The sequence below is a fragment of the Notothenia rossii genome (genome assembly GCF_949606895.1).
Source record: "Notothenia rossii genome assembly, chromosome: 5".
Lineage (NCBI taxonomy): Eukaryota > Metazoa > Chordata > Actinopteri > Perciformes > Nototheniidae > Notothenia > Notothenia rossii.
Genome location: NC_136903.1, coordinates 84331376 through 84356648, shown reverse-complemented (window position 1 = coordinate 84356648; position 25273 = coordinate 84331376). Strand labels below are relative to the sequence as shown.

Genomic DNA, 25273 nt, shown 5'->3' with positions numbered 1-25273 from the left:
CCCAGCCAATCAGAGCCGCGGCGGGGAGGACTGTATACGAGGTCTGGGGTGACCTCCTTCAACAGCTGCCCTAATCCAGAACTAGAGACAGTTTCCCCTCTCCATTGGCACTGGATTAGACTGGATCGCACAAGGTCGTTCAGCCACCCTTCAGCAAGGACAGCTTTTCCCATGCTTCTTTCCAACTAGCAATTTAACATGGCCTGAGAGAATGAAATTCCCTGTAGATGCCAAATCGTTCACCCCCGCTGCAACAAACCGATTCTTTACGAGATGTCAGATAATAGGGCCTACCTCACCACCGGTTCCAGCTGAACATTTGAGCGTTGGCAGTCTTGAATGTTACTTCAGATGCCCTCCCTGTAATCCGCCTTCAAACTCACTGCAGAGAAGAAGCGCCCTGTGATTTCTGTATGGAGAGTATTGTCTTGTCCTGCCATTCTCCCTTCTCCCACGAAAGCTGCAGCTTTCAGCAGAAATGCTGGGAACTTCCGGCCCCCTTACTGCTCGGCTGAACAGTCACGGTCTGTCTGAGACACTACTCCAACGACAGGGTCAATAAATGTCTTTTTATAGGGGTAAGCCTGACCAAACAGAAGTCCCTGTCCTTCCTTAAATCCTCCCCTTTCCTTCGCAGAAGAACACATGGGGATTTTTCAGGTCAGATAAAACTTTGGACGAGAGTGAACATGTGCAGGAAAGGCTGAGGACGGGATCCGGGTGTTTACCACACATACAGGCCGGCCTTGTCCAGTACACCAGCTGTCGGAGCGGGAACAATGGGGTCACTTATCCAAACAACAGAAATGAATTAACCTATTAGGTTGTAATTGTGCTTAATAACCCTAAACATTCATTGTCCAAACATTATCTTGTCAGATCATTTAGGGTCATACTTAAAATGAAGACATGTTCTGCCTTTTAAAAATAAACTCTCTGCCATCTGAGCGCGTCCAAAATAACATTTACTATGAGTTTCTGACCTGCTCGCCAACCACCAGCAGCAGAGATTTGTAACTTCATTTTGAGTTAGACCCCACCTCCCCCCCCCCGAAATCCTTCCCTGCTGACATGACAAACGATGCCAGAGTCTAATCCAAGGGCCGAGTTACAGGGTGAGTGGGGGGTCAGTGGCTGGCCCAAGGAGCCACACAGGAAACAACCGTCCGGATGGGGCTCTGGAGGAAGTGAAGGTGCAGACGGCAGATCTCCAGGCTTAGAAGTGCAGAGCAGCCTGGTGGAGATGTACGGGCCCCAAGAAGGGGGGGTTGGGGGATTATGATTTAAGAGGCCATCGCTAGGGATCCTCGGTGAAGGGACGGATTAATATTTCTTGATAACAACACAGCTTTATGTTTGGAATGGAGGGAGACAACTGTGATGCAGCTTTTCAGGGTCCAAAAGAAATACTGTGCTCGAGGCAGAGTTAGATTTCTATGTGTCTGGTGTGTTTTATGTGTCTGTAGGGCTGAGTAGAGTTACACTATATATCCTTGCAGCATTGACATTGTGATGTGTGCTTTCACAATAGTAAAATAGGACTTGCAAATTAAGGCAAATTCACACAAACAAGCCATGCTTCAATTTGTATGCAGCTGATACAAAAGGAAAGATCGCCTTTCCGATTATTACTTACAACTGAAGTATGCCCCATACAGTATAACCTATTTTCCTCTGATTTAAGGGTTCTTGGTAACTCAGTTTGTTGCTAGTGTGTGCCATCCAGGCTCTGCATACACTAATCACAATCGTTCATTATTATCTTATCAAGCAATCAAAGCAAACTTGCCAATTGCAGTCGATTCAATTTAAAGAAACAATTGGATAAAAAGTATTAAAATGTCTGTTTTTTCAAATATCGTGCAGCCCTAGTGTAAAGCTCATTTAGGTTGTTTACTGACAGCTCACTTGATTATAAAGAATTGTCAGCAATTCTGAAAAACATGACTCATCATTCATCCTCACAGCGTATTAGAGCGTATGACCATCCCACAAGCTATTATTCCTTAAATCCATTGAGTAATGATCAGCACACTGAGCTTCAGGTTCCAGCTAGTGTGGGCCAGGAAGCCAACCCCACCTTTAATCTCTTCAGAGGAAAAGTTTTTAAAATAAAAGCGTCTGCACAGGTACATATAAATGTGTTTTGGCAAATCACTTTAACCTCATAACTGTTTCATTGTGGCAGACCGCAGAGAATAACGGTGAGATGAAAAGTGTGAGTGAAGCAATAAGAGCAATAAAACGCAGCTATGTTAGTAGGCGTATAGTACTAAAAAAAAGAAATAATTGAAACATAATTGGTTTTAAATTGTCTAAAAAAAGTGTTTCTCCAAAATGAGCCATTACATTGGTAAAATGTCAAAGCGCATAAAAAGTACAGGCTTCAAAATCACTTCCTCTCAACATGCAAACAAACTTTTCCGTTGTCAAATTCTCTGTAGGATGGACATCCTGCCTTGTCCTTGTCAAAAGACCCAGTTTTGATCTATCTTGTTAGGGAAATGCATGGTTTGTTCCCTTCTGTATGCCCATTGACAGGGATAACAGTGAGACAATGTTAAGACTATGTTAATGTCCACTCCTCACGTTGAAAGGCCCAAATGAGTGGAAGACACGTTTTAGGAGCGAGCGAAAACCAAAGGGACCATTGTCTTGTCCCGGCGTCCTGCCTTTCTCTGTCTGTGTTGTAGTGCTGGTGGACAGATAGAGATGTAGTGCTGGACAGATGGAGAAGTTAACACGTCTGCATAAACCAACACCGCGCTGTCATCAGATGAGCACCAGCTGGCAGAGAAAGGTGAAACTGCTGCACCCAGGAAGACAGGGTGGCATGACGTGCCAAACTAACCGCTTCAGGCTATATAAATGACATCTGTCTGTGCAGATTGTTTTCCAACAATGTCCATGGTTTAGTTTTCAGCAGGAGGTAAATACATAGGAATAATATGATATCAAAGACTCTCAAACTTCAGCTTTAGCCATTAAAAGCCATCAAGTTTGAACTATACAAAAGCATAAGTAATAAAAAGAAGTTGTTGGAGAGATCCTAAAGCAGCTTATCCTAATACATCTCAACATTTTTAAATAGACTGTGGGGACTAAAGCAAACCATCTGTCCCAAGAAGCCGATAAAAGCTAAACAAAATTTTAATGCAGGCAAAGCAGATGCAGAAGAAATTCAACATGTGGAGATCAAACCAGTAGCTATTTGAGCTCCAGTTAGCTTCCTCCAGTAAAAATTGGAGCAACAAATGGGCTGTGGAACATTTGACTTCCGTTTGGTTATTGCCTACTAACCACAGCAAAGACTTGGGGAAAAAATATAAAGAAAGTCAGCTCAATTTCCCCCACAACTACAGGTACTAAGTGGGGGCAGAACTCAACTTTAAGGGTTACATTTCTATCGTAATCATAGCCTACAAGCTAGCAACCTACACTGCCTTTAAACAGGGGTGGTAGTAATCAGACCTTGTACTTAAGTAAAAGTACAAGTACCACAGTCAAGGAATACTCTGTAGTAGAAGTCCTGCATTCAAAATGTTACTCCAGTAAAAGTACTAAAGTGTTAGCATCTAAATATACAAGTGCCAAAAGTAAAAGTACTCATTATGCAGATTGGACCATTTAAGAACAATATATATTACATGTTTGATAATAATGATTTGATTTGATGTATTTATCAAGTTGGTAAAGGTGCAGCTTATTTTAATTGTTTGCTGCAGGGTTGTGAACACAAAAGTGTTCTGTAAACTTAATATATTTCACATAATTTTTCCAAATCTGTAAAGTTACTAAAGGGATTAAGTAAATGTAGTTGAGTAAAAGTACAGAATTAACCCCTGAATTGTAGTTGGGTAGAATCTACTTAATTACTTTACACCACTTGTTGTTAATAAAATAGCGACACCACTAGCTAATATTATTTAAATGTCGAGGTTAAATGAATCATTTCAACCTACTCTCTTCACATTACTGACTTTTCCCAATCATATAACTTAATTTCCAGAAATGTAAGCAATAATTGAAGTTATAAAACTACCAACAAACATTTTAAAATACTGAAAACATGTAATGCAATGCACAGCGGCGTGGTCTGGTTCATAGTCTGCCCTCAGAAAGCTGTCGGTCGCGGGCTGGTTAGCGAGGCAACCGAGCTTCGTAACTTTCTCTAGTTAAGTTTCTATCAGTTATAATCGAAATGAGAGATAACGTACCTTGTTCCGGCCATTTTTTCTTCACATTGTAAACGAGGCGTAAGCTAAAGGAAAACGATATTTCAGCTGGTGTCGGGCTGAATGTAGTTTTCTGTGCGAACAGTACGGTCGTCCGACGAGTGAGTACGGGACAGTCCTTCGTGGTGAATCCGATATGGAGTCTCCGCCCCCGCATGTGAGTCATAGGTTGGGATGGGGGTCACCCAGTCTGCACCCCCTCCACGTCCCTGTATCCCCACCACTGGCTGGCTGGAAAGAGTAGAGGGGCCAAACCATAAGAAAAACATTTTAATGGCTTAGTTGGCTGAACAATCCAGTCATAAAATGTTTAAACGTCTGTGGACAACTATCACATCACGTTTTGCGTCACGGAACACTAACGGCCACTTTGTTGTTGTAGCAATATATAAACGTTTAAAGCTATCTTTCTGTGAATTAAAAAATAACTACATTATGTTTCTGTTTCATTTCATTTGACAGTTTATGTATCATGGTTGTGTTTAATGAAATCGTAAAAGGTGCTTATCAAATAGTCTGACCAGATTTGAGCCGTTAGCTAAAGATACTATTTGAAAAGTAGCCTAGCATAACACTGGGGTTGCTAAGCGACACAGCAATATGTGCTATGTGGTATACTTGTTCATTATTTAAATAGCATAAAATAAGTGGTGTAATGTATTGAAGTACTGCTCTTAATTATTTCTACACTACTTTTTATTTCTACTCTGCTACAATTGCAGCGTTGTACTTTTTACTCCAGTACATTTATTTTACAGATTCAGTTTGTTGTTACTTTGCAGATTACATTTTTTTTTATCATACATTTTTTTATTGCAACATCTTCAATTTACAATACAGTATAGAAGACAATTCAGGTTACACAACATTTTGGATTAATTCAATCCCATCCCTCCCAATCCAAAAAAAGATATGGTGCTTAAACTGACCATTCTGCAAAACGAGTAATTTTACTTTTGATACTGAAATTACATTTTGATGCAAAAACGTTTGTACTTTTACTGAAGTACATTTTTAAAAGCAAAACTTTTACTTATAACTGAGTATTTTTACACTGGAGTAGTACTACTTTTAAGTAAATTATCCGAGTACTTCTTGCATTTCCCATTTTACAATTTATTCTCATTTTACTCATCCAGTCAAAGAGCAGAGGAGCCTAACTCTTTACTTTATTATCACGCCTAACTCTCTGTGCACCATTGTATTTGCACTGTGCTGTAAATTAAGTAGCATGTTACCCATAGCATAGACTGTATGTTACCCTGGTGTTAGCCTGTGGACAGACAGAGACCCCTGCTGGACAGGAACACAAACCACCATGAACTTTCACAATTAAACTCGGCTCACGTTCAGTTTCAAACAACACTTTATTCACAATTACTATCAGCGCTCAGGTCTATGGAAACTTTGCTAGAAAAAATTATAATTAAAGAAGCTAACAAAGGCAGATAGCTAAAATTCACATCAATAATTATTACACTGTTGTGTTGTTCCTCTGGCACAGAGTAAACTATTTATCCATTAAACGCATCTCTTCACAGTGGACCCTTTAAGTGCTTTTCCGATGTAAATAAGGAAAGGACATACCAGTTTCGGGCAATTTCAAGCTACATTTCTCCCTACAAGTTTATACCCATATCATACAAGGAGCTCTGCCTCTTCAGTATTATAAAAAATATTGTAAACATTTATATTAATTGCACAACATACATTCAAATACATACTGTACTGTACAGCAAGATTTGACCTCTGTATTGATATCCTGTAGCACCATATAGAGCAAGCTGAACAAAACTTAGATATTTCTACAGTGCGATAACTCGCGATACAAAGCAGTACAATGGTTTTCACTTAGGACACCTTCCAGTGCTCAAATATTCTGGACGGTTGAGTTGTATCATTGTGAGAAGTGGTGGGATCTACGGGCCTGTCCAAGGAGTGGCTGACACTGGGTGTGTTTGGATCAAGGCAGACAATCTCACAGCTTTGAGGAAGATAATGCTTCATAAAGGACATTCATCAGCATTACAACTATAATACAAAAGATTATGGCGAAAGAGTCTCGTCTGTCGTTTAAACGCCATACCACTTACATGTGCAGACACATTGGTGCAGAGAAAGAAAACATGTCCTGTTGTTACTCCAAATGTTTAAGCTAATCAGCATGTGCCACAGAGACATCATGAGGGCCGTGACATCGTTGAGTAGCAGCAGAGTTGTAATTCACGGTGTTTCAACATAGTCCGTTATGACACGAAAGAAAGCTGATATATATTATGTACAAGCAGTACGGTTGGACAGAATGGCTTGTGGACATCAAACTGTCCAACCTGATTCGCAGCTCCCTGTTAATGTTCTGGACAGCTGAGGGGTAACAGAACATAATGAGAATGAAATGTGTGCGAACGTGGAATTGAAAAGTCTTTGCGCTTCCTGTCATTCTCAGCATCTCCTCTGCCTGGGTGAGTAAAACCCAGATGAGAGTAAAGGAGTATCTCAGGTTGTGGTCCATCAAAGTGTGGTCAAAGTCCTCTGGTCCTCAATCTCCTTCCTTCAGGAGGAGGCTGATGAGGTGGGTTGTGGCATGCAGGCGGTTAACCAACCCATCCTTCCCAAATCTGCCCTCTGTGAATGGGAGAAAACACTGAGTTAAATGTTCTAACTGAGGCATTCACTGGAAACCATGGCTCTAGCTGTGATCTGTTCCTACGAACACTACAAGGGAAAGTAAGAAATGACAAGAACAGGACTAAACACAACAGAACAAAACAACATAATGACACAACGTCACATCTGCACTGCTGTATTGATTTTGACTTGAGTGGTGGAATGGAAAAGAAGATGGAGTGCAGCTTTGCAATGCAGAATTACTGTAAGTATAGGAGAAGAACATTAGAATGGGAGAGGGGAGCATGCTGCTGGGTCACCTGACCAAGCGGAAAAGAAATCTGGATGGAGATAGGGGAAGAGCTTGGCTTACTACGCGGGAACAGATGGGTTATGACAAACTCACAGCGATTTGGAGGAAGGCTTCTTCACTTTTGGCCTCTTTCGACGATGAACTGGCCTGAGGCATGCACAGCACGTACACACGCGCGGGGCAAATGCAAGTGCATGGAGACAAACAAACAGGTGTATATACATATATATACACACACACACATACACACCACACATACACACACACACACAGCAGAGAAAAGCAATTAGGCTTCATTACAAGAAGGGTAGAGCAGAAGCTAAAAAGCAAGCTTGCATTTCGGCCCTCTTTGGCTTCTGCATGCTAAAGAGCCTTTGATCTCAACGGTAAGGAACCCGTTTGAAGAGGTTCAATTTCAGCTCAACATCACAGTTTTACTTTCCCGACAGATGACTCATAGTGAGAATAAAACATAACCAAGGGCCCTCTAGGGAGGCCGTAACCTCCAACCTTTCAAATTGTAACCTGAAATCCATCTGCAGTGTTTGTGAAAGTAATCAACTGCGCTGTAGGAGGAAGAAAAAAAATACCTGTATTCACTGAAGTAGTTTTTCTCTTTTCCTCCTGAAAGGAAGCAGGGGTAACATTAGACTCATTGTAAAATGACCAGAGACACTATAATCAATCATGTTTGCCTGAGAGGCTTCTTACTCACCCTTCTCTGGGTTGCATTGCTTGTGTCCCTTGCAGGCCCGTAACTCCATGAGCTGTTGATGCATTGCATTCAGAGCATTGCGGTCGAGGCTGCTGACGGCGTTTATCAGCTACAGGAATAATAAGGAAAGAATGTCAGAAAGTGTTTTTCTGTGAAATCTCTGGAAAAATCAGTACCCCCTGTGCTCACAGGAATGCACTATGAATCATGTTGTGGTATCATTTTATGTTTATTATGTTATTGATGTGTCTGAAATATTATTCAGTGCGGCTGTATAAATGAATTACCTGGTATGGGTCACTGTTGAGGTCAAAATATTCCAGGAAACCGGTGGCAAATTCACAAAACAGAAAGTTGTGCGTGTCGTTGATGGTCCTCAGGCACCAATAGGTGTTGTTGTTGGCACTGGTGCATGCACAGAACGGACCCACTGAGTGAGGGAGGTACCGGAGTAGGTGAGGAAGGGAGGGGTGGGAGTGGAAAACAACGGGTTATTACAACACTGTTCCAAAAAACGATTGTCACCAGAGCTGCTTTGAAAAAAAGTTATTTATCTTTATGTTGTTCCTCACTTGTCCAGAAGGGGGCCGTCTGCCAATGATGGTTGTCATGGACAAAGCAGGTGAGGCCAGGCATGCTGCAAGTGTCGTTGTTTTGGAGCCTCTTGAGGAATTTACGTAGTTTCTTCTTGCGCTTCTGCTCCTTTTGGAGCCACTGATTCTTTAGCTTTGATGGCATTCTAATAAGAACAAAACCAATTCAGTAGAGCAAGACTGCATGAGGAAATATAAATTGACAAACAATGTCATTTCTTACTTGACGGAGAGCATGCGCCCTGCATTGAGCCTGTAGGCCTCTTTATTCTTGAAGAGATAACTGTGAAGACAAGAAACAACTGTGACCTATGTAGTTATATTGATACACAGGTATAAATGCTGCCCGGACACATTCTCACCTGGGAGTGTTACACTGACAATCCTCTGGCCGCACCTTCTTAAGGTGACCTTTCACATCCCGCAGGTTCTTGATTTTGGTCTGCAAGGTTTCAATCTGAACACAGGAGGAGCAAACACAGCAACACAAACCTAATTATACAACACGCTAATAAAAACCTGCAAAACTGGCTTTACGGGTCCGATTCAACATGCATTTAAAGTTATTATTATTATTATTTATTGACTCACTTTTGCTCAGAGCTAAAATACATTTTAATAGAAACATAAAAATATATATTTTTAGCCTGGCTTTTACTGGTCATTATTTGTTACACAAGTCTTAATCATGTTTTTTCATACTATCATTAATTTATTCTAGTGACTTCTATTTATCTAACTCTTTATTTTTAGACTTGCAAAAATCCAAATATTTTTTTTTTTCTGTTTTTTTTAACGTTTTTTCACGTGCTGTTTGTGTGAAAGGCATTATAAATGAAGTTGAGTTGAGGAAGAGTTTGTATCAGCACCTCATGCTCAATGTGCAGTTTGTGGTCTTTCCATGCTTGAAGAGACTTGTAGAGGCCTCCGTCACATTGCACTGTGTCATTCATAAGAATAGAGCACCTGCAGGATACAAAAAAAGAATAACAGCATGTGTAAGTCTACATTATTTCTCCTTTTATCACCACAAACATGTCACGTTAATACAGACACTGTCTTACCTGTAGGTCACTTTAAGAGAAGCAGGTGGTGTGACTGTTCTGCTGGTGGTGGGTATGGCTGTGGCTCCCATGCCACTGAACTCTTCATTATCCTCCTCATTCTCCACTTTGCTCTGATGTGGGGCCCAGCTGCTATTCTTGGAGCCCAGGGGCTGGTATCCCTGCTCCAGGTCTACAGCGTACAGGTCCCCTTCCAGCTCAAAGGACACAGAGCGGGCCCAGCGCTTCCTCGAGACAGCCTTACCGGATTTCATCTCTGATTTAGATGAGACAGAGGGATCTGAGGGAGATGAAAAAGAAGGATGAAGATCAAAATATAAGCGGTGTACACAAGTGAGCACCAGCAAATGACAAAAGCAAATACTGATATATATGTAAGACTCTTTATGTGCACTTGGAATTATATTACAACAATTGCAATCTTTTTTTAGTGTTTCTTCAAAGGACCTATGATTAAATGCTCTACTGAAGTCGACCACATGATGGCAGCACAGACACATGCTCCTCATCTCATGAATACTTTAGAAGGTGGTTATTTTAGCTGGAGGTTAATGGCCCCGTTTGACAAGGCTTCTGCAAGGACATTTCAAAGTACCGTCTTTCAGAACATAATCAGTTCTATTAATAACGACTACCAGAACAATGGTGCATGTGAGTGACAGAAGGAACATACTCTTCTTGTTGAGCAGCTTCTTCCTCTTCAGGAAGGATGTTTTGAAGCCCACATCGTCGCAGTTACAGCCGTCAGAGTTGGAGGTGGGAGGCATCTGGAGGTGGGAGGCACCTCTGGCCATCAGAGCCTGCATGCGTGGAGCAAAGAGACCTGCCATGCCCTTACACTTATACAGCCTCAGCTTGCCAGTCGGGTCCTCTACACACTGCCACTTCTGAAACAAGGCGGAAAGACATTCCATGACGTTGGGTTTCAGGCTTGTACTAAAGCACATCATCATTATAGATACAGGGAAACTTAATGAGATAGTTTAGATGTTTTGAAGTGGGGTTGTATGAGGTAACTAGAGAATGCAATTCCTGAAGAAATTACTAGTGGGAATGCTTTATGCTGAAAAGCTGATGCTAAACTGCTATGCTGAAATGTAATGTTTAAGAAGAAAGTGAAGAATTTAGATTGAAATGATAAATGAACACTGGGGGCTTCAATGTGTGATGAGAGAAGAAAAGAAAGTAAAAAGGCTTGGAAAAGCAGCAGAATATTTGAACTGCAAACTTTTGAACTAACTTGATGGTGAATGATCTGTCGCCATGCCAACGGCATTTGATGACATCCCATAATATGCTTAGATGCGTTGACGGCTGCATCGTTACCAAACCTGTGCATTTTTGGCCCATTTGGAGCATTTTCACTGAAGTTATGAGAAAACCGTGTTTCATGGCGAGCATTGTGCTGCCATGGCAAACGGCAGTCTTCACGGCTGGACTGTTAGCACACATGTGAAGTTTGAGCACTTTTTGAACATTTTCACAGGAGTTAGAGCGACATCGTCTTTTATGGCGAGGGATGCATTTCCATGGAAACGGCATATGATGAAACCCCATAATTGACGTAGAGCTGTTGAGGGCTGGACCGGTGATATACAAGCAAAGTTTGGGGGACGATTGGACCATGTCCATTGGAGTTACAGCGACATCCTGTTTTATGGCGTTTCCATGGAGCATGTCAGTTGGAGTTATGAAACAGGTGTTTATATTTGAGCTAACGATGTGTCCAGAGATCAAAGGTTTCCATGGTGATTAGTGAGAGGAAAGCATTTTCATTGTTCTGAATGAGAGATAAACCTCTTACATGTGAACGTTTTGTTGAAGAACCGTAACAGATATCAGTGAATTTTCAAAGCGTGAAGCATGTCAAGGAACTTGAGCATCTGAAGTGTACTTTTTGTGTACTTTCGGGTTAATAATGTGGCCTTTTTGGCAGATTAACTAAACGTGTGCGGCTGCGGTGGTGGGGAAAGGTGAGGCTGAATTTACAATGGATTTTAATGGAGACATGTTGAAAGTTTTTGTCACTTCATGCCCTCAAGAGGCATTTTGTTTAATTATTTTGCCTAATTTTTTTTTTATCTTTCAAGCTACGAGATGTTTTCCTACGTTTGTCATGAAAAATTATTTCTCAGGAATGTAGGGTTTGGGAATTATGGCAGGTTTAAAAGAAAATATGAAGGCAAAATTAAATCTGTCCTCCACTCTAGCTGTGACATCACGCCCTCTAAAATCTGAAGAAGGCCTCTTTACCAAGGTTTGAACAATGTTTAATATCTGTAAAAGTAAGAATCAGATTCTGACAGATAATTTCAGAAAGATATGTGACATTTTAAAGTTGGAATGAGGTTTCTGAGTGAAAGTATGAAGGAGCAGTTAGCAGTTGAAGTTGCATGAAGATTGTTGAAGTCTGAAGAGTTCTCCCTTCCATGTTAAAAATGGGATGAATTATGGGATGTATCTCTGGAATTAAGTTATGAATGATAAAAGTAATAGCCATTGATTCCCGACCGAGCTGAACGTTTTGATGTTTGAACGGAGTGTCTGCGATGTTCAATGTGGGAGAAGAAGCAGCGCAAAAAAACCCGGCGGAATAATAAAGAATTTTGTGCGTAGCATAACAGATTGTTGGAATGCTGTGTCAGCATTCCCACTAAATTACAAATAGTCAGTGGAATACCTACAGGGGATGGTGTTGGCATGTCACTAGTTTGGAAAATTCAGAAAGTACTGATACTAAGCAATGAACAGTAGCAAAACATATAATAACCACCTAAAATGCTCTATTTAGAGTATTTTCACCACTTTACCTTGCATACAGCCCTTTCCGATCCAATACATTCATTTATGCACTCTACAAGTCTTCACACCCCTTTGACAAAAACAGTCATTTACCTCACATCCGGGTGTACTGCTGCTTAACTGACCTACCATACGTATTATTAGTTTGTTTGTGTTTTTGTGTGACTTAAAGGTGGGGTATATTCTTACAATGGAGAAACCAGCTCGAGTGCGCTAGAATTTGAAAGTAGACAACCGGAAAAAATCTGCCCCTTCTTTCAGACTTCCTTACAGAGCCCCTCCTCCAACACACACGGACGCGCACATGACCAATGAGGGCACGAGATAAGTTTGTGCACGAAGGCTGACAGGCAGGTAGGCCATCCAGTTATTTTAGCCGGGCCGGCTCAGATGATTGGTCGTGCTTTTTACAGCGCCAAGGCTTCCACAGATGACATTTTGTTTATGTATTTATTGTCAAAGCATTTAATGTATTCATTGCTATCGGGATGTTAAGAGCATTCCATGGAATATAACAACAAGTGTTTCTGAAGTGAATTACCTACCCCACCTTTAAATGGTTAGTTTGTGTCCACCAAAGTCATACAATAACACAAAGAAAAGAGTCATAAAAAAGCAGTCTGCAGCTTTGGTGGCTAAAATATATTTAGCAGTTGCCCCCATCCACAGCTGTACAGTCCTTGATGGTAATCATGTTTGTTTCTCCAGACCAGGTGTATGCTGGCCACAATCTACTGCAGGTAATAAACTAACTATGGGTATGTACCTCATACCGCACTTGAAAAAGATCTGTTTTAATGGTTCTTAGCAGCGTTGTGCTCAAATTACAACACACAGGCAGTGCTATGAAAATGCAAGAAATGTTCCAGATCAACAGTATTAAAATGATCTAATTTGAGAGTCTCTCTTTTTTATAACAAATCAGAAGGCTTTTAACACACATCTGCACACTTCATTCTGGAGGATTAAAAAGACACTTTGATGTCAAATTGAACCCTGAGAGCGCAATGACTGCATATTATACTCAGTAAATTGTCAAACAAGATTTCAAATGATCCCCTGTATGAGCTACACTCCACGTTGTATCCCTGAATCTTTAAAAAGCTCTCTTTCTGAGCTCCTGCCTGTCAGGTACCTGTCCTGGCTGCTGGCAGGACGTCTGGTACTCTGTCTTCTGGCACAGGTCCTTCACACGCTGGTATTTAGGCAAGAAATTCTGCTCCTGGGCCATTTCCTTCCCATCAGGTCTCTTGTGTGGAAGCTTCCTGAAAAGTAAAGGAAATTATTTATTTTCAAACGACAGAAAGACAAGTAAGAGTCGAGACTGAGAACATGTCCTGCGAAAGGTCAATCAATAAAACATACCCTCTCTCCACCAGGAAAGAATCTCTCCATGGTTTACTCTTCTTGTTCACCTGGAACCTGGAAAGTGAGTGAAAAGAAAATGAAAAGCCTGTCAGACCACTCGGTGATATTTGCCCTGAACAAACTCGCATTTCGTTTTAAAATGTCATCCGAGCGCAGTGCTGAAAGGAATGTGGCGTTCCACATTCATATTTGGGTTGTAGATGTCACCGTGTCCAAAAAAACATCAAGAACAGAAAGTTCAACTTTAGTATTAAAACTCTACAAAGTCTGGGCAAATTTCTTTTTGGCATATTTCCATTTAATCTGCAGCATTATGTATACCCTTCTTGAATTGTCTGTAAATGCCAGCACACTGAGAAAGTAACTGTTGTGTCACCTGTTGACTGGCCTGTCTGTGTCCAGCAGCTTGAGGATAGATTTTCCGTCCATTTCTGCAGGGATATCAACACCAGCCATGTCCAGCATAGTCGGCGCCAAGTCGACGTTTAATACTATTTGAGGATTTCTGCAGGGAAGCAAGAATGGTTGAAGAATGCAATTTAACATAAATAATATTGAAAAACAGCATCTAGACATCAGAATAATGAATTAATAACATGAAAGTAAGAGTCTGTGTCACTCACATGGCACCTTGCTCCACATTAGGTCCTCGTACGTAGAAGGGAACGCGGATATCGAACTCATAAGGCATAGATTTGCCCTTCACCAGACCAAACTGGCCGATATGGTAGCCGTGGTCTGAGGTGTAAATGACGTAGGTGTTGTCCAGCTCCCCCGTCTCCACCAACATGTTGTACAGCTACGGAGGAGGATATAATTCATTTAGGTTTCACACTGTGTGGAAAAGTTTTACTCGATGTTTAAAAAGTCTCCTGTGCCAGTTTCAAGAAATAGAGATTGAACAATTTACCAAGTGTGTCAGTGAATACATTATACAGCCGCAGTCAGAACAGGCACAGATCTCCCAGGACTTGAGACTTTCAGAATAAGTGTGTGTGTGTGTGTGTGTGTGTGTGTGTGTGTGTGTGTGTGTGTGTGTGTGTGTGTGTGTGTGTGTGTGTGTGTGTGTGTGTGTGTGTGTGTGTGTGTGTGTGTGTGTGTGTGTGTGTGTGTGTGTGTGTGTGTGTTAAGCATATACTGTATCAGTGTGTTTTAGCTACCTTCTCCACACTGTCGTCCACAGACAGCAGGGTCTGCATCCTGCGGCGCTGCAGCATGTTGGTGAACTGCATGTGGACGGGCTTCATGGCTCCAGTGTAGCGGAGGATCCAGTGTTTGTCGAGGTTCGGGGCGTAGTTGTAGCTTGGAGTTCTGAAGGAGGTAGAAAAACTTTAAACTAAACCACGAAGAGCTCACTGCGCTGGGAAATAAAGTTACATTTTTAGTGCTTCTTTTAAATCCCTAAGGATACATAACAAAGCACAGCCCTCATTTCAGTATGTCACAGTAGCCCCACATAAGTTAGCTTTTTCTCCCATCTTTACACATGCGATTTTCATTTTCTATAGATGTAAATTATTGAAAGTGTACCAGTGTTTTTACAGCAATGTTCACCCCTTGCGTCTGCTTATGTGTCCTATTTGTTTCTTTCAAAACTATCAGTAAAACTACAAAGCTAAAATGGAAGTTACAGAAACCTTGTGAAATGCAAAGCACTGCAATCAATAGGCCTGTACACAGTGAGCACGGTCTGATCAATAATGAACTCCGAGCCAAATGGAACTTTAATTATTTGAGAATAAACACTCCTAAATCGCTAATGGGATCCTTGAAGAAAAGATATTTAACGTTTAATGTGTATCGATTTGACTTTAAGAAATGCTAATGTCTCACAGCTTGGCCCACAGTGGCAGCTCTAATGCAGTGTAAAGACGTCCCTGCGAGGAGCCAAGGTGAGGAGAAGGTTTATCACCAGAAGAGTGAGCACTTTTACTGCCTCTCTCTTCATTTGCTTGATAAGGGCAGATGGAGATGGGGTGAGAAAAATAGCCACGGAAGTGCTTACACTGCCCGAGGGGGAAGCAAATTTATGGAGAAAGAGCAATTAAAAGTTTGTACAAAGACACTGGGGCTGAATTTTACAATATTCGGTGTGTTAGGGCCTGCGTGGCAGAGGTTAATGATGCTGGAGGGGATTATATGAAGCAGGAGAAGGGTGTTAGTGGGTTTGGAGGGAGGGGGCAGAAATAGCAGTCTCATTACTGGCCTTGGATCTGTCTCTGGAGGCCAATATCAGCCCCGCTATTAGCAAGCGGCACAAGACAGCCAATCAGAAACCTAGGGGGCCAGTAAGACAAAGGATCAAATGTTTTTGTGTACGCCCAATATCATTCCCTATGCATTAAACATACATCATTCATGCCTCTTTGATCACTGCTGACAAAATGGTGCAAATTAACCGGACTCATTACAGGGGTAGCACTAATGTGAACAACACACAGCCAAATAAACTGGAGCAAAGTGCTGGCAGTGAGTGGAGAGGGCTCAGCTGCCAAGAGCACACTGCAGGCGGTGAGAGATAAGATCGAGCTGAGATTATGGAATTTGTGTCGTTCTGGGTCAAATGAAAAGGAAGTGTGTGGATGAGTCATGCGAGCAAATAGCTGTGGATGTGAAAATGTAAAAAAAAAAATGGCCATTGTGTCCGACTGCTTTGTCTAATATGACCCAAATCAATAGTCTCCCAAAACATTTGGAGTACTCTCGGATTGGTTGGATGTCGCTGATTTTTAAAGCATTTTCTTACATGTGCTGTGATGCGTTGGGGAAGGCGGTGCTGTACTGCGGGGCCGAGTCCTCTGGACCGTGAGGAGCGACATGGCTCAGCACCATCATGACAGGACGGTGGGGATACATCTTCTTAGACATGCGGAAGTAGTTGACGCTGTCGTTGGTAATGATGTCTGTCAGATAGTCCTGTGGAGAGAGCAGACGTTGTCCATCAGGAACTCAGTGGGTGATTTCAAGCCCTTCAGTGCCCATTACTCACTAAAGCACTACTGTTTAACTATATATCTTAAAGGGGCCCTATTGTCCACATGTACAGGTTTTATATTTGTATTTTGTGCCTCTACTGTAACATGTTTAGATGCTTAAATCTTCAAAAAGGCCTTTAATTGTTCTCATACTGCCTGTGCTGCAGCAGGTCTGAAACCAGAACCCAGTCTAGATTAGTTTGACGGCAGGCTCTGTTGGGATTGGTCAACCGGTTAGATGTCCCGCCCCTATCACTTACATTGTGTTGGAGTGCTAGCCAATAGAAGCGCAATTGTTACATTGTGATGTTATTATGTTACGGAAGTAACCCAAGAGGCGCTTTCACACCAAGTACTTTGCCGTACTTAGTTCATCAGAACTTAGTTCATCAGAACTCTTTAGTTCTGATTAACTAAAGAGCAGATCGCGTTCACACCGGAATAAGTCGGAATAAGGGAGTGTGTGGGAGAGAAACTCCCTCTGGAGGGACCTTTGGGATTTTAGCCGTTACAGTCCATTTACATGCACAAAATCCTATACAACACAATTAACAGGAAAAGGAAAACCCCCAAAAAGCATAATAGGGTCTCTTTAAGGCATTGAAGTGTAAAGCTTTTTGCAGAGACAAACATTGTCATTTATAAATGCTGCTGATGCTTTGTAAGTTGTTATCATATGTTTCCCTAATGTTAACAGCTTAAAATGTAAAGATCTCTTTTAAAGCAATCTAAAAATACTCAAAATAACTACTTTAGTTTCAAATAGGCAGTCATGTCTCGGTGTGACATCTCTCAGGTGAAATGTATAATTACCTTTGAGTAGTCACCGCTGTGTTTCTCTCGTACTCCGTTCCTGCAGAGGGTGTAGTTGTAGAAACGGGAGTTCTTCACCAGTGCTACCCACTCCTTCCAGCCAGGGGGCACATAGGAGCCGTTGTACTCATTCAGATACTTTCCAAAGAAGGCTGAGAGGGGAACAGGAGGGCAGTATGTTAATCTTTGTCCGTCGAGCTCAGTACCCGTTTAAATCTACCTCCACTTTCATGTGTCAGACTGGCGGTGCTCACCTGTCCTGTAGCCAGAGTTATTGAGATGCACGGCGAAGGTGTGTGGCTCGTGGTGAGCCTGCCACGAGGGCGAGGAGCAGTTTTCGTTGTTGGTGTAGGTGTGGTGGTTGTGCACGTATTTTCCCGTCAGGATGGATGAGCGCGACGGGCAGCACATGGGCGTGGTGGAGAAAGCGTTGGAGAAATGCGTGCCGCCCTTTTCCATGACTTGCCGAGTTTTGTTCATGGCCTGCATTGAGCCTGGGAGGAGAAAAGAGGGGGAGAAGAAGATAAAAGGGGGGAGAGGTTATAAAAAAGGGTGAGGAGGGTGAGAGGCCAAGGAGTGAAGTGAAAGGGACCCAGGGGGATATAAAACAGTTGGACAAGATTAAAAGGGAAACAGAGAGTGAAAAATATAAATATAAGTCACACGGGGTAAACAGCATTTTTCTTAAATAAAAGGAAGGGGAGAAAGTGAATGAGGGAATAAATCTTTTTGGTAAAGTGTAACCTATTTAGATTCCTGTGTTCTAAAAGCTTTTCAGGCTGATGGTGATTGTTTGGGAAAACAGATGCTTGACCATAAATTCCTGCTTTTCAATGGGAGCCTTCTCACTGGCGATCACAGGAGGACAAAAGATGTCACAGAGGCCATTATGCAGCCACTCCAGTCCAATACGCCGCTAAAGGACTTAAGCGGGATGGGAGATGGCCAGGGTTTGGCACCCGGACAATGGAAGCCATAGGCTGCCCCTCATTTCATGCCAGCAGTGGAGGAGTTGGCAAAGCGAGCACATGACTTGGAGTGGGCCAGCTGTTATGGTGCCAAGAGGCAGCATTAGGCTGACTTTCCCTTGCTGATGCTGTTGGATACACATGCAGGGAATACCCATACCCATGGGACATGGACACAAAGCAAACAGAGAGAGGCAGACACACAGTAAACACACAGGAAGGGATTCATGGAGGAAAATGTCTCACCCAGTTCTATGTCCTGATCATCGGTGAGGATGAGGATGATGTTGGGTCGGATGTTGCGGAAGTGGCGATCCCTCTGCAGGCGCGACCTCAGGCGATACCCAGACAAGTGGCCCGAGCCCTGGGTCACAGGTAGGAATCCCACCAGGACAAGAAGCAGGGTGAATATAGGGAGAGGGCCGGAGAGCCCCCGCCCTGCCATCGCGCTTCCCTGCAGTCGCCTCCTCGTCCTTCGTTTCACTCAAAGGAGTCTGCAGCACCCTCAACCTGAGGGATAAGACACATAATGATAAGAAAAAAATACACACACACTAAACACGGGGGAAAATAGCAGATGCAAGCCTTGCACAGCCATTACAGGGTGCTGTTCCATACAAATGCATCCGTTTGGGCTGAGCTCAGCTCGTTAATCAATCATTAATGATGCATTAGAGTGGTGTCATTGGCTGGGTGTAATGATCTCTGGTGATGAGCACATGGCTGCCAGGCTGGGGCTAATGGTCCTGGGCCCGGGGCCAGCACAGGACTCACCTCCCCCTGAGAGGGTGAGGGTGGATATGAGGGGTGGGAGGAGGTGTGGGGGGGCAGAGGTGAAGGACAGAGACAGAAGAGGAGGGGGTGAGAGACAGGGGTCAATGAGCAGAGTGAAAATGTGTTCTAATCTAAAGAGTAGACAACTTCAAAAATACCTTGTGGAACAAAAGTGATAAAGCAGCTGTAAAAAAGAGAACTGTGACTGCTAATGCGGCAAATATCACCAAGGTCAATAAAACTGCCTCTAGACGAGCAGAACGTGCAACTTCTGCTCTCCTTGTGTAGTTTAACATAACAATTAAGAGCCAAATACGTGTTAAATGGAGCTTTTTTATAATTAATCTTTACATGCAGTTCACCAAATTTCACTACAATCCTATTAGTTCCCCACTAGTTCTTCCTCATTAACAGTAAAGCCCCCCTGAGTTTACCGTGGCAACTGAAATACTGCTTTTATAAACCTGAGGCAGTGTTACCTCACTATCCGGACTGCAGCCTTAACTAAAATTAATATAAAAGCCAAGATCGAAAGACTGCAGGGTTATAGCAAAATAAACCATTAGAAACAAGTGTTTGACTTATTAATATTTATACTGTTCATTGCCTATTACATCTCAGCAAATAACTCTAACATTAAGCTTTTCTTTGCTATCCATTTTATATCCAATTATTACGAGAGGACAATACCCCAAAGCCGAATTTGTTTGTCTATTTTATCATGACAGATAATTAGAGCAGGAATACACTTCAGTGACAATAATCATAAAGTCAGTTTACAAGCAGTAGCATTAGTGTGCCCACTGTCAGTAAGGTAAGGTGTGTGTGTGTGTGTGTGTGTGTGTGTGTGTGTGTGTGTGTGTGTGTGTGTGTGTGTGTGTGTGTGTGTGTGTGTGTGTGTGTGTGTGTGTGTGTGTGTGCACACGCCTGTTTGTGTGTGCGTGTGTGTGAGTCCACAAGGATGGCCAGAAGATATAGACAATAAAAACAAGACAACAGCTACGTCTCTCTGTTGGGACAACAACACCTTAACGACAACCCGACTGGAATACAGTGCCACATGGGGATAAGCAAGAAAAATGAACAAATACACACAAACACACACGCCACTGCGCCTCGATACACACATACACAACTGTCGCACTTATTAAAGACAGAATCTGAAGTGTTGTCAACAGTTATGGGATGAGAGATGACTAGCGAGACAAAGTGTTGTGTATGACATCAGCCTATTGAATGGCCGTTATCAGTTGTTTTCTTTACCATTATATTGCTTCAGATGTGGGCAAACCAAGGGAACATGGGCAAACTGCACCTACCCACACGTGAGAGAGGCAGTTTTAACCAAATGGCAAATGTTAATGCTTTGGTTTAGAAAGATAAAGGTTTTGTTTCAAATAAGTAGGTTTGTCATAAAATGAAGAAACTTTAAAGAGGATATATCTTCAGGTTCATATTTGTATTTTGTGTCTCCATGCTTTAACGTTCAAAAAGCTCTTTATTGTTCTCATGCCTGTGCCGCAGCACCTCTTTTCACCCTCTGTCTGAAACCAGAGCCAAGCCTGCTCTGATTGGTTAGCTGGCCGGCTCCGTTGTGATTGGTCAACTGCTTAGAGATGTCTCATTAGACCAGTGTTTCTCAAACTTTTTCATACCAAGGACCACTTAACCAATAAAAAAACACTCGCGGACCACCTGACTCCACAAATATCCAAAATCACATCGTTTTTCTAGAACAGATTACAAATCGCCTGAAAAGGGCAACATGTGGGATGAAGGTGTTGCGCTGGGCTATATCATGCTATCGAAAACTTGAAACTTAAGCTCGCTCCATTGCGGGGATATTCCCACGAGAGTGCGGAAAACATCAATTTATTTAAAACGGGAAATTTTACCAATATACTCACGGACCACTAGGGGGCGCTCACGGACCACCAGTGGTCCGCGGACCACAATTGAGAAGCACTGCATTAGATTATCATGTTCAATGTGTTGGAACGCTAGCCAATAGAAGCGCGTGTGTTATATAGTGATGTCACTGTGTTACAAAGTAAACAAAGGAGTCCAATGGAGGAATGTCATTACTAATTATTACTGCCCTAAAGGCCTTGTGATTTTGAACCTACTTGTGGTGATCATGTTTATGAATAGATGACTACAGCCTACTGACCCATCCAGGAGGTACAGTAGGGCCATTCCACCTTAAATCCACGATCATGATGACAACTAATAATGGCTATTTAGTATTATAGGTGAGAAACATCGCTCTTCTGCCTCAAACAAAGCTCCCTGTTCATCCCAACTCTACACTGTTGTCCAGGTTGTGCACATTAACTTCTTACCAACCACCCACACATGTCCTCTATCCTCTGTCGTGTTCTTGCTTTTCACAAACATGAAACACACCTACACACAGAAATACACACTACATGCACACAATAACACTGTCCAACAGCAGCTGTGTTTGCTGTGGCTTTCTACTGAGGTTCTTCCCCAGAGGAACACATAAGCTCTGACCCGCGGCGCTGTGCCGTTTGAAATTGTCCTTGCTCATTCTTCATTCTCTCTCCCTGCCTGCATCCTTCCTTCATTTACGCCTTGGGATGAAAAGAAGACACCGTCAATGAGGAAATCCACAATAAACCTGTATGCAACTAGCAGTGAATACCTCGTCCCCAAAATGGATTCCAGGACATCTAGAGTGAATAGATCCAGTGTGTTTAAATGAAGACCATTGATTCCTCTTTCAGAGCGTTTTTTTTCGATGTGGGAGGTACAGTATTTCCCTTTGATAGTTGTTTATCTGTTCAAAAAGCTGATGTAGGCACAACCTGTCAAGGAAGAATACTAAATATAGTCTTGGTTTACAAGAAGACATCCAGCTCGATTCGACAGGCTGATCCATCAATAGTATGTAAATGTTGTGTTATTGACACGCCACGGTGGTAGATATCTTCCGACATCACTCCCCAGAGGCCTCCTCCTTCTCCCTGATACGAAGGACTAATTGGATTTCCAGGCTTTTATCAGCCCTAACTGACACATACAGTCCTTTCTTTCCAGTTTGCTCTCCCCTCTCTCTTTTATCTAGCCGTATTGTTTATCTCTCCGGGTGGCAGATGCTACATTAAACCGCAGAGAAAAAAGAGGAAACCAGTATGTCAAAACAGACGGACGCCATTATACCTTGAAGATGTGTGGGAAAATACAGAGATGGACAACCATTAGAAAACAGCAGTTACTAGCCAAGCTGTTCTCCAACCACATGAACAGTGTGATGGCACGTATGCATTCATAATGCAAGGCCATCCATGTTGTCAGTGTAAACTGGGATGATTTAAATCTTGTATTCCTGACAGACCTCTGCACACATCAGCTCTTTCCGCTAAGTGAGCTACGAAACAACAACGCTGATTCAGCCCGATAGCACGGATAGCACGGATTGAAAGATACATTTGTGCCATTTAGACGGAAGCACAAGACAACATGAGTAAATATAAGCGTCAGCAAAACTAATTAAAAGGCTGGGGGCTTGGATGAGGAAGGGCTGGGGAGTTAGCTAGCACAAGGAATCAGCTTCTAAAAGCATATTGTAGGAACAAGGATCGTCTAAGGTTATCCTAATGCCAAGTGATGCCTGGAAGTCAGAACAGAGAGGGAAAGTTGTGCTCTTCAGTCATTCGCTTGTAAAGAGGCTCTCAGAGACAGCAGCACTGCATCACCAGATAAAATCTTAATGCCGTCCATCTCTTATTGATAAGACTGAATTATAAATGCTGTGAGAACAGAGCTGGCCATGTCACACCGTGGGCATGATGGTGAGACGGTGGAGGGATGATAAGAAACACCAGATCGACAGACAGACATGTTGCACTGCCCGACGACACGCTGCTGTACTTCAAGTTTCACAGTACAGGCGAGGTAGGGATAAAGCGGAGAGAGTGCTTGATAAATCTCACAAAGACTTTGCAGAGGTGTTAAGGTACTTTTCCCCTCTATAGAAAACACCTTAGGCCTTGAAACATGCATAAAGTCTGATTCATCCTCCTGAGAAGGCACGAAGCCGACAGACGGAATATGAGAAAACCGAGGAAAAAATACATTTATTACATATTGAAGGAGGACGAGTCATGGCGTTCACTTGCAATTTAATCAGCTGGGTCTCATAATGCATATGAAATATGGAGGAGAAAGCCCACATGCTTGAAGCCAGACTCACGGATTCTCTATTCCAAATGTTCTGAGAGAGATGGAGAGGAGAAGAGGGAGAGTCTTAGAAAGTAAAACCAGGAGGCATATAGTTTGGATAGAACAAAGCCTGAGCACTTTCGTTGCAGATGGATTTTTCGCAAACATGAACACTAGATCCACAGACCGATGCTTCCCTACAAAGTAGCACTGAATTAAACAGAAATCGCTAGCAGAGAACCTCCGAATCTCCTCTGCTTCATTCCGTATGCAGGAATTTGCCAATAACTGCTGGAAAACATAAAGGAAGTGGAGAGGAAAGTTTAAATAGACACATCCAGCTCTGAATGTAGCTCGCTGCAACACTATCAAGCCAATCCCTTTGGTCATAATTGAGCCTGGCAGGGCTTTGCTAATGTGTGACTTTGTTCCCATTGGCCTGCCTAGCTCTGAACAGAATGTGCAAAATCTCCAAGGACCCTTCAATTTACCAACAAAAGTTGGCATTCAAATGCAAATTCTGTTACGGCATGCATCTATGTGAGAGTAACTTTCCCTCAAAGCAGTTTATGTGCGAGTTTGCATGGGTTTGAGTATGTGTCGGTAGAAGGAGGGGTTTGCAATCCTCAATACAGTATGGAATGCTTTTTTCATGATAATAAGGAGCCATGGTTTGTTGCTATCCTTGGTTTATCATTCTCTGCTTGCAAATCTTTGGTCCACCACAAGCATATGGAGAAACTACAAAGCAAATCTTATTCTCAATCAGGTTAGTCAATCTCCTGCTTAAATGGACCCATACAAGCATTTTGGCTCATTGACCCGATAAGTAAGGTACGGCTGAGAATTCTGTAATAACACTTTTTTGGTAACTTGGAGCGATGTAAAGGAGTTGTGGACACTGACATACCATCACCTTCTTGGTTGAACTTGGATGAAACACAAAGCAGGCAGACATGGAGCCAATTGATTATTCGCTTGGAGCCGTGTTGTCAGTTGTCGAAGGATGAGTTGAGTCCAGAAATAACTCCCTTGTGGCTCTGTATTTCGTTTTCTAAACAGGTAGTGTGAAAATAGATGCCTGCAGACAGTAGATGTAAACAATGCAATAGGAGCACAATTCATGCAAAAACAAATCCCTGTAGGTTAAACAATATAAGCAACCCCTTTCTAAACCAAACTCAAATCAAACGTTCATCATTGCTAAAGGGTCATTTGTAAATGTGAACTGTTGTTCTATTAGTTTTTGGTTTACAAAATCTACCATGTTTCTCCCCCTTAACTTTTGTTTGTGTCGTAACAACATTCCTGCTACCTTCCATGGGTAGTTTTGGGTTATTATTAGCATCCAATGCTAACATTTATCAGGAGAGGACAGTTTACTGATGTCAGGTGTCTAAAGCATCCTGTCAGAACAAATGCCTCAGAATGTTCTACAGATGAACTGTGAACAACAGTTTAGTAATTATGAATGTTGGTTCGATGACATCTAAAACCTTGGCTCCTTTGACAGGTCAGCACGGTCTCTTAAAACATCTCCAGTCGCTGGCTGATAACTCTGCGTTCACATTCAAAAGCTCTCCAAACGCTTTCTGGTTTAAAAGAGTGCTTACACATTCTTTGAAAAATTCGGCTTCCTAATAACTAACTTTAATGACAAGAGATAAAGTGAAGGGCGATCCCATTCACCGGGAAGATTTAATTTAGATTTCCCTCAGGTTCTGATAAGCTCGGCACTCTGCAGACATTTAAGATGACAGTCAGAACCTGCAAAGCTATTTTCTGTCACACACGCAGACACAAAGAGCCGTGGCCGGACTTTAAAAGTGAGAGAAGGAGATTTGTGCTGCGATGAGGA

At 42.4% G+C, this 25273-nt stretch overlaps 2 protein-coding genes across 10 annotated transcripts in view; both read right to left on the bottom strand.

Moving 5' to 3' along the window:
- Window positions 1-4451, bottom strand: part of arhgap46a (Rho GTPase activating protein 46a) — a 38121-nt gene extending 33670 nt beyond the window's left edge. For 2 of the 3 annotated variants that reach the window (XM_079683459.1, XM_079683460.1), the window contains exon 1: window positions 4218-4451. In XM_079683459.1, the coding sequence (XP_079539585.1) occupies window positions 4218-4231 (14 nt within the window). In that variant the 5' untranslated portion in view covers window positions 4232-4451. Of the gene's footprint in view, window positions 1-294; window positions 517-4217 lie in introns of those variants that run through there. The other variant, XM_079683461.1, reaches the window with a different exon arrangement.
- Window positions 4452-5583: 1132 nt separating this feature from the next.
- The window catches only part of sulf2a (sulfatase 2a), a 45431-nt gene continuing 25741 nt past the window's right edge, over window positions 5584-25273 (bottom strand). For 6 of the 7 annotated variants that reach the window (XM_079681383.1, XM_079681382.1, XM_079681381.1 and 3 more), the window contains 20 exons: window positions 18700-18963; window positions 17740-17979; window positions 17486-17637; window positions 16444-16613; window positions 14858-15008; window positions 14321-14496; window positions 14074-14202; window positions 13695-13751; window positions 13465-13594; window positions 10201-10414; window positions 9528-9807; window positions 9333-9429; window positions 8826-8920; window positions 8687-8746; window positions 8443-8609; window positions 8158-8300; window positions 7871-7979; window positions 7746-7779; window positions 7249-7302; window positions 5584-6860 (listed from right to left, as the gene is read on the bottom strand). In XM_079681383.1, the coding sequence (XP_079537509.1) occupies window positions 6830-6860; window positions 7249-7302; window positions 7746-7779; window positions 7871-7979; window positions 8158-8300; window positions 8443-8609; window positions 8687-8746; window positions 8826-8920; window positions 9333-9429; window positions 9528-9807; window positions 10201-10414; window positions 13465-13594; window positions 13695-13751; window positions 14074-14202; window positions 14321-14496; window positions 14858-15008; window positions 16444-16613; window positions 17486-17637; window positions 17740-17979; window positions 18700-18898 (2688 nt within the window). In that variant the 5' untranslated portion in view covers window positions 18899-18963 and the 3' untranslated portion in view covers window positions 5584-6829. The remainder of the gene's footprint in view (window positions 6861-7248; window positions 7303-7745; window positions 7780-7870; window positions 7980-8157; window positions 8301-8442; window positions 8610-8686; window positions 8747-8825; window positions 8921-9332; window positions 9430-9527; window positions 9808-10200; window positions 10415-13464; window positions 13595-13694; window positions 13752-14073; window positions 14203-14320; window positions 14497-14857; window positions 15009-16443; window positions 16614-17485; window positions 17638-17739; window positions 17980-18699; window positions 18964-25273) is intronic. The other variant, XM_079681386.1, reaches the window with a different exon arrangement.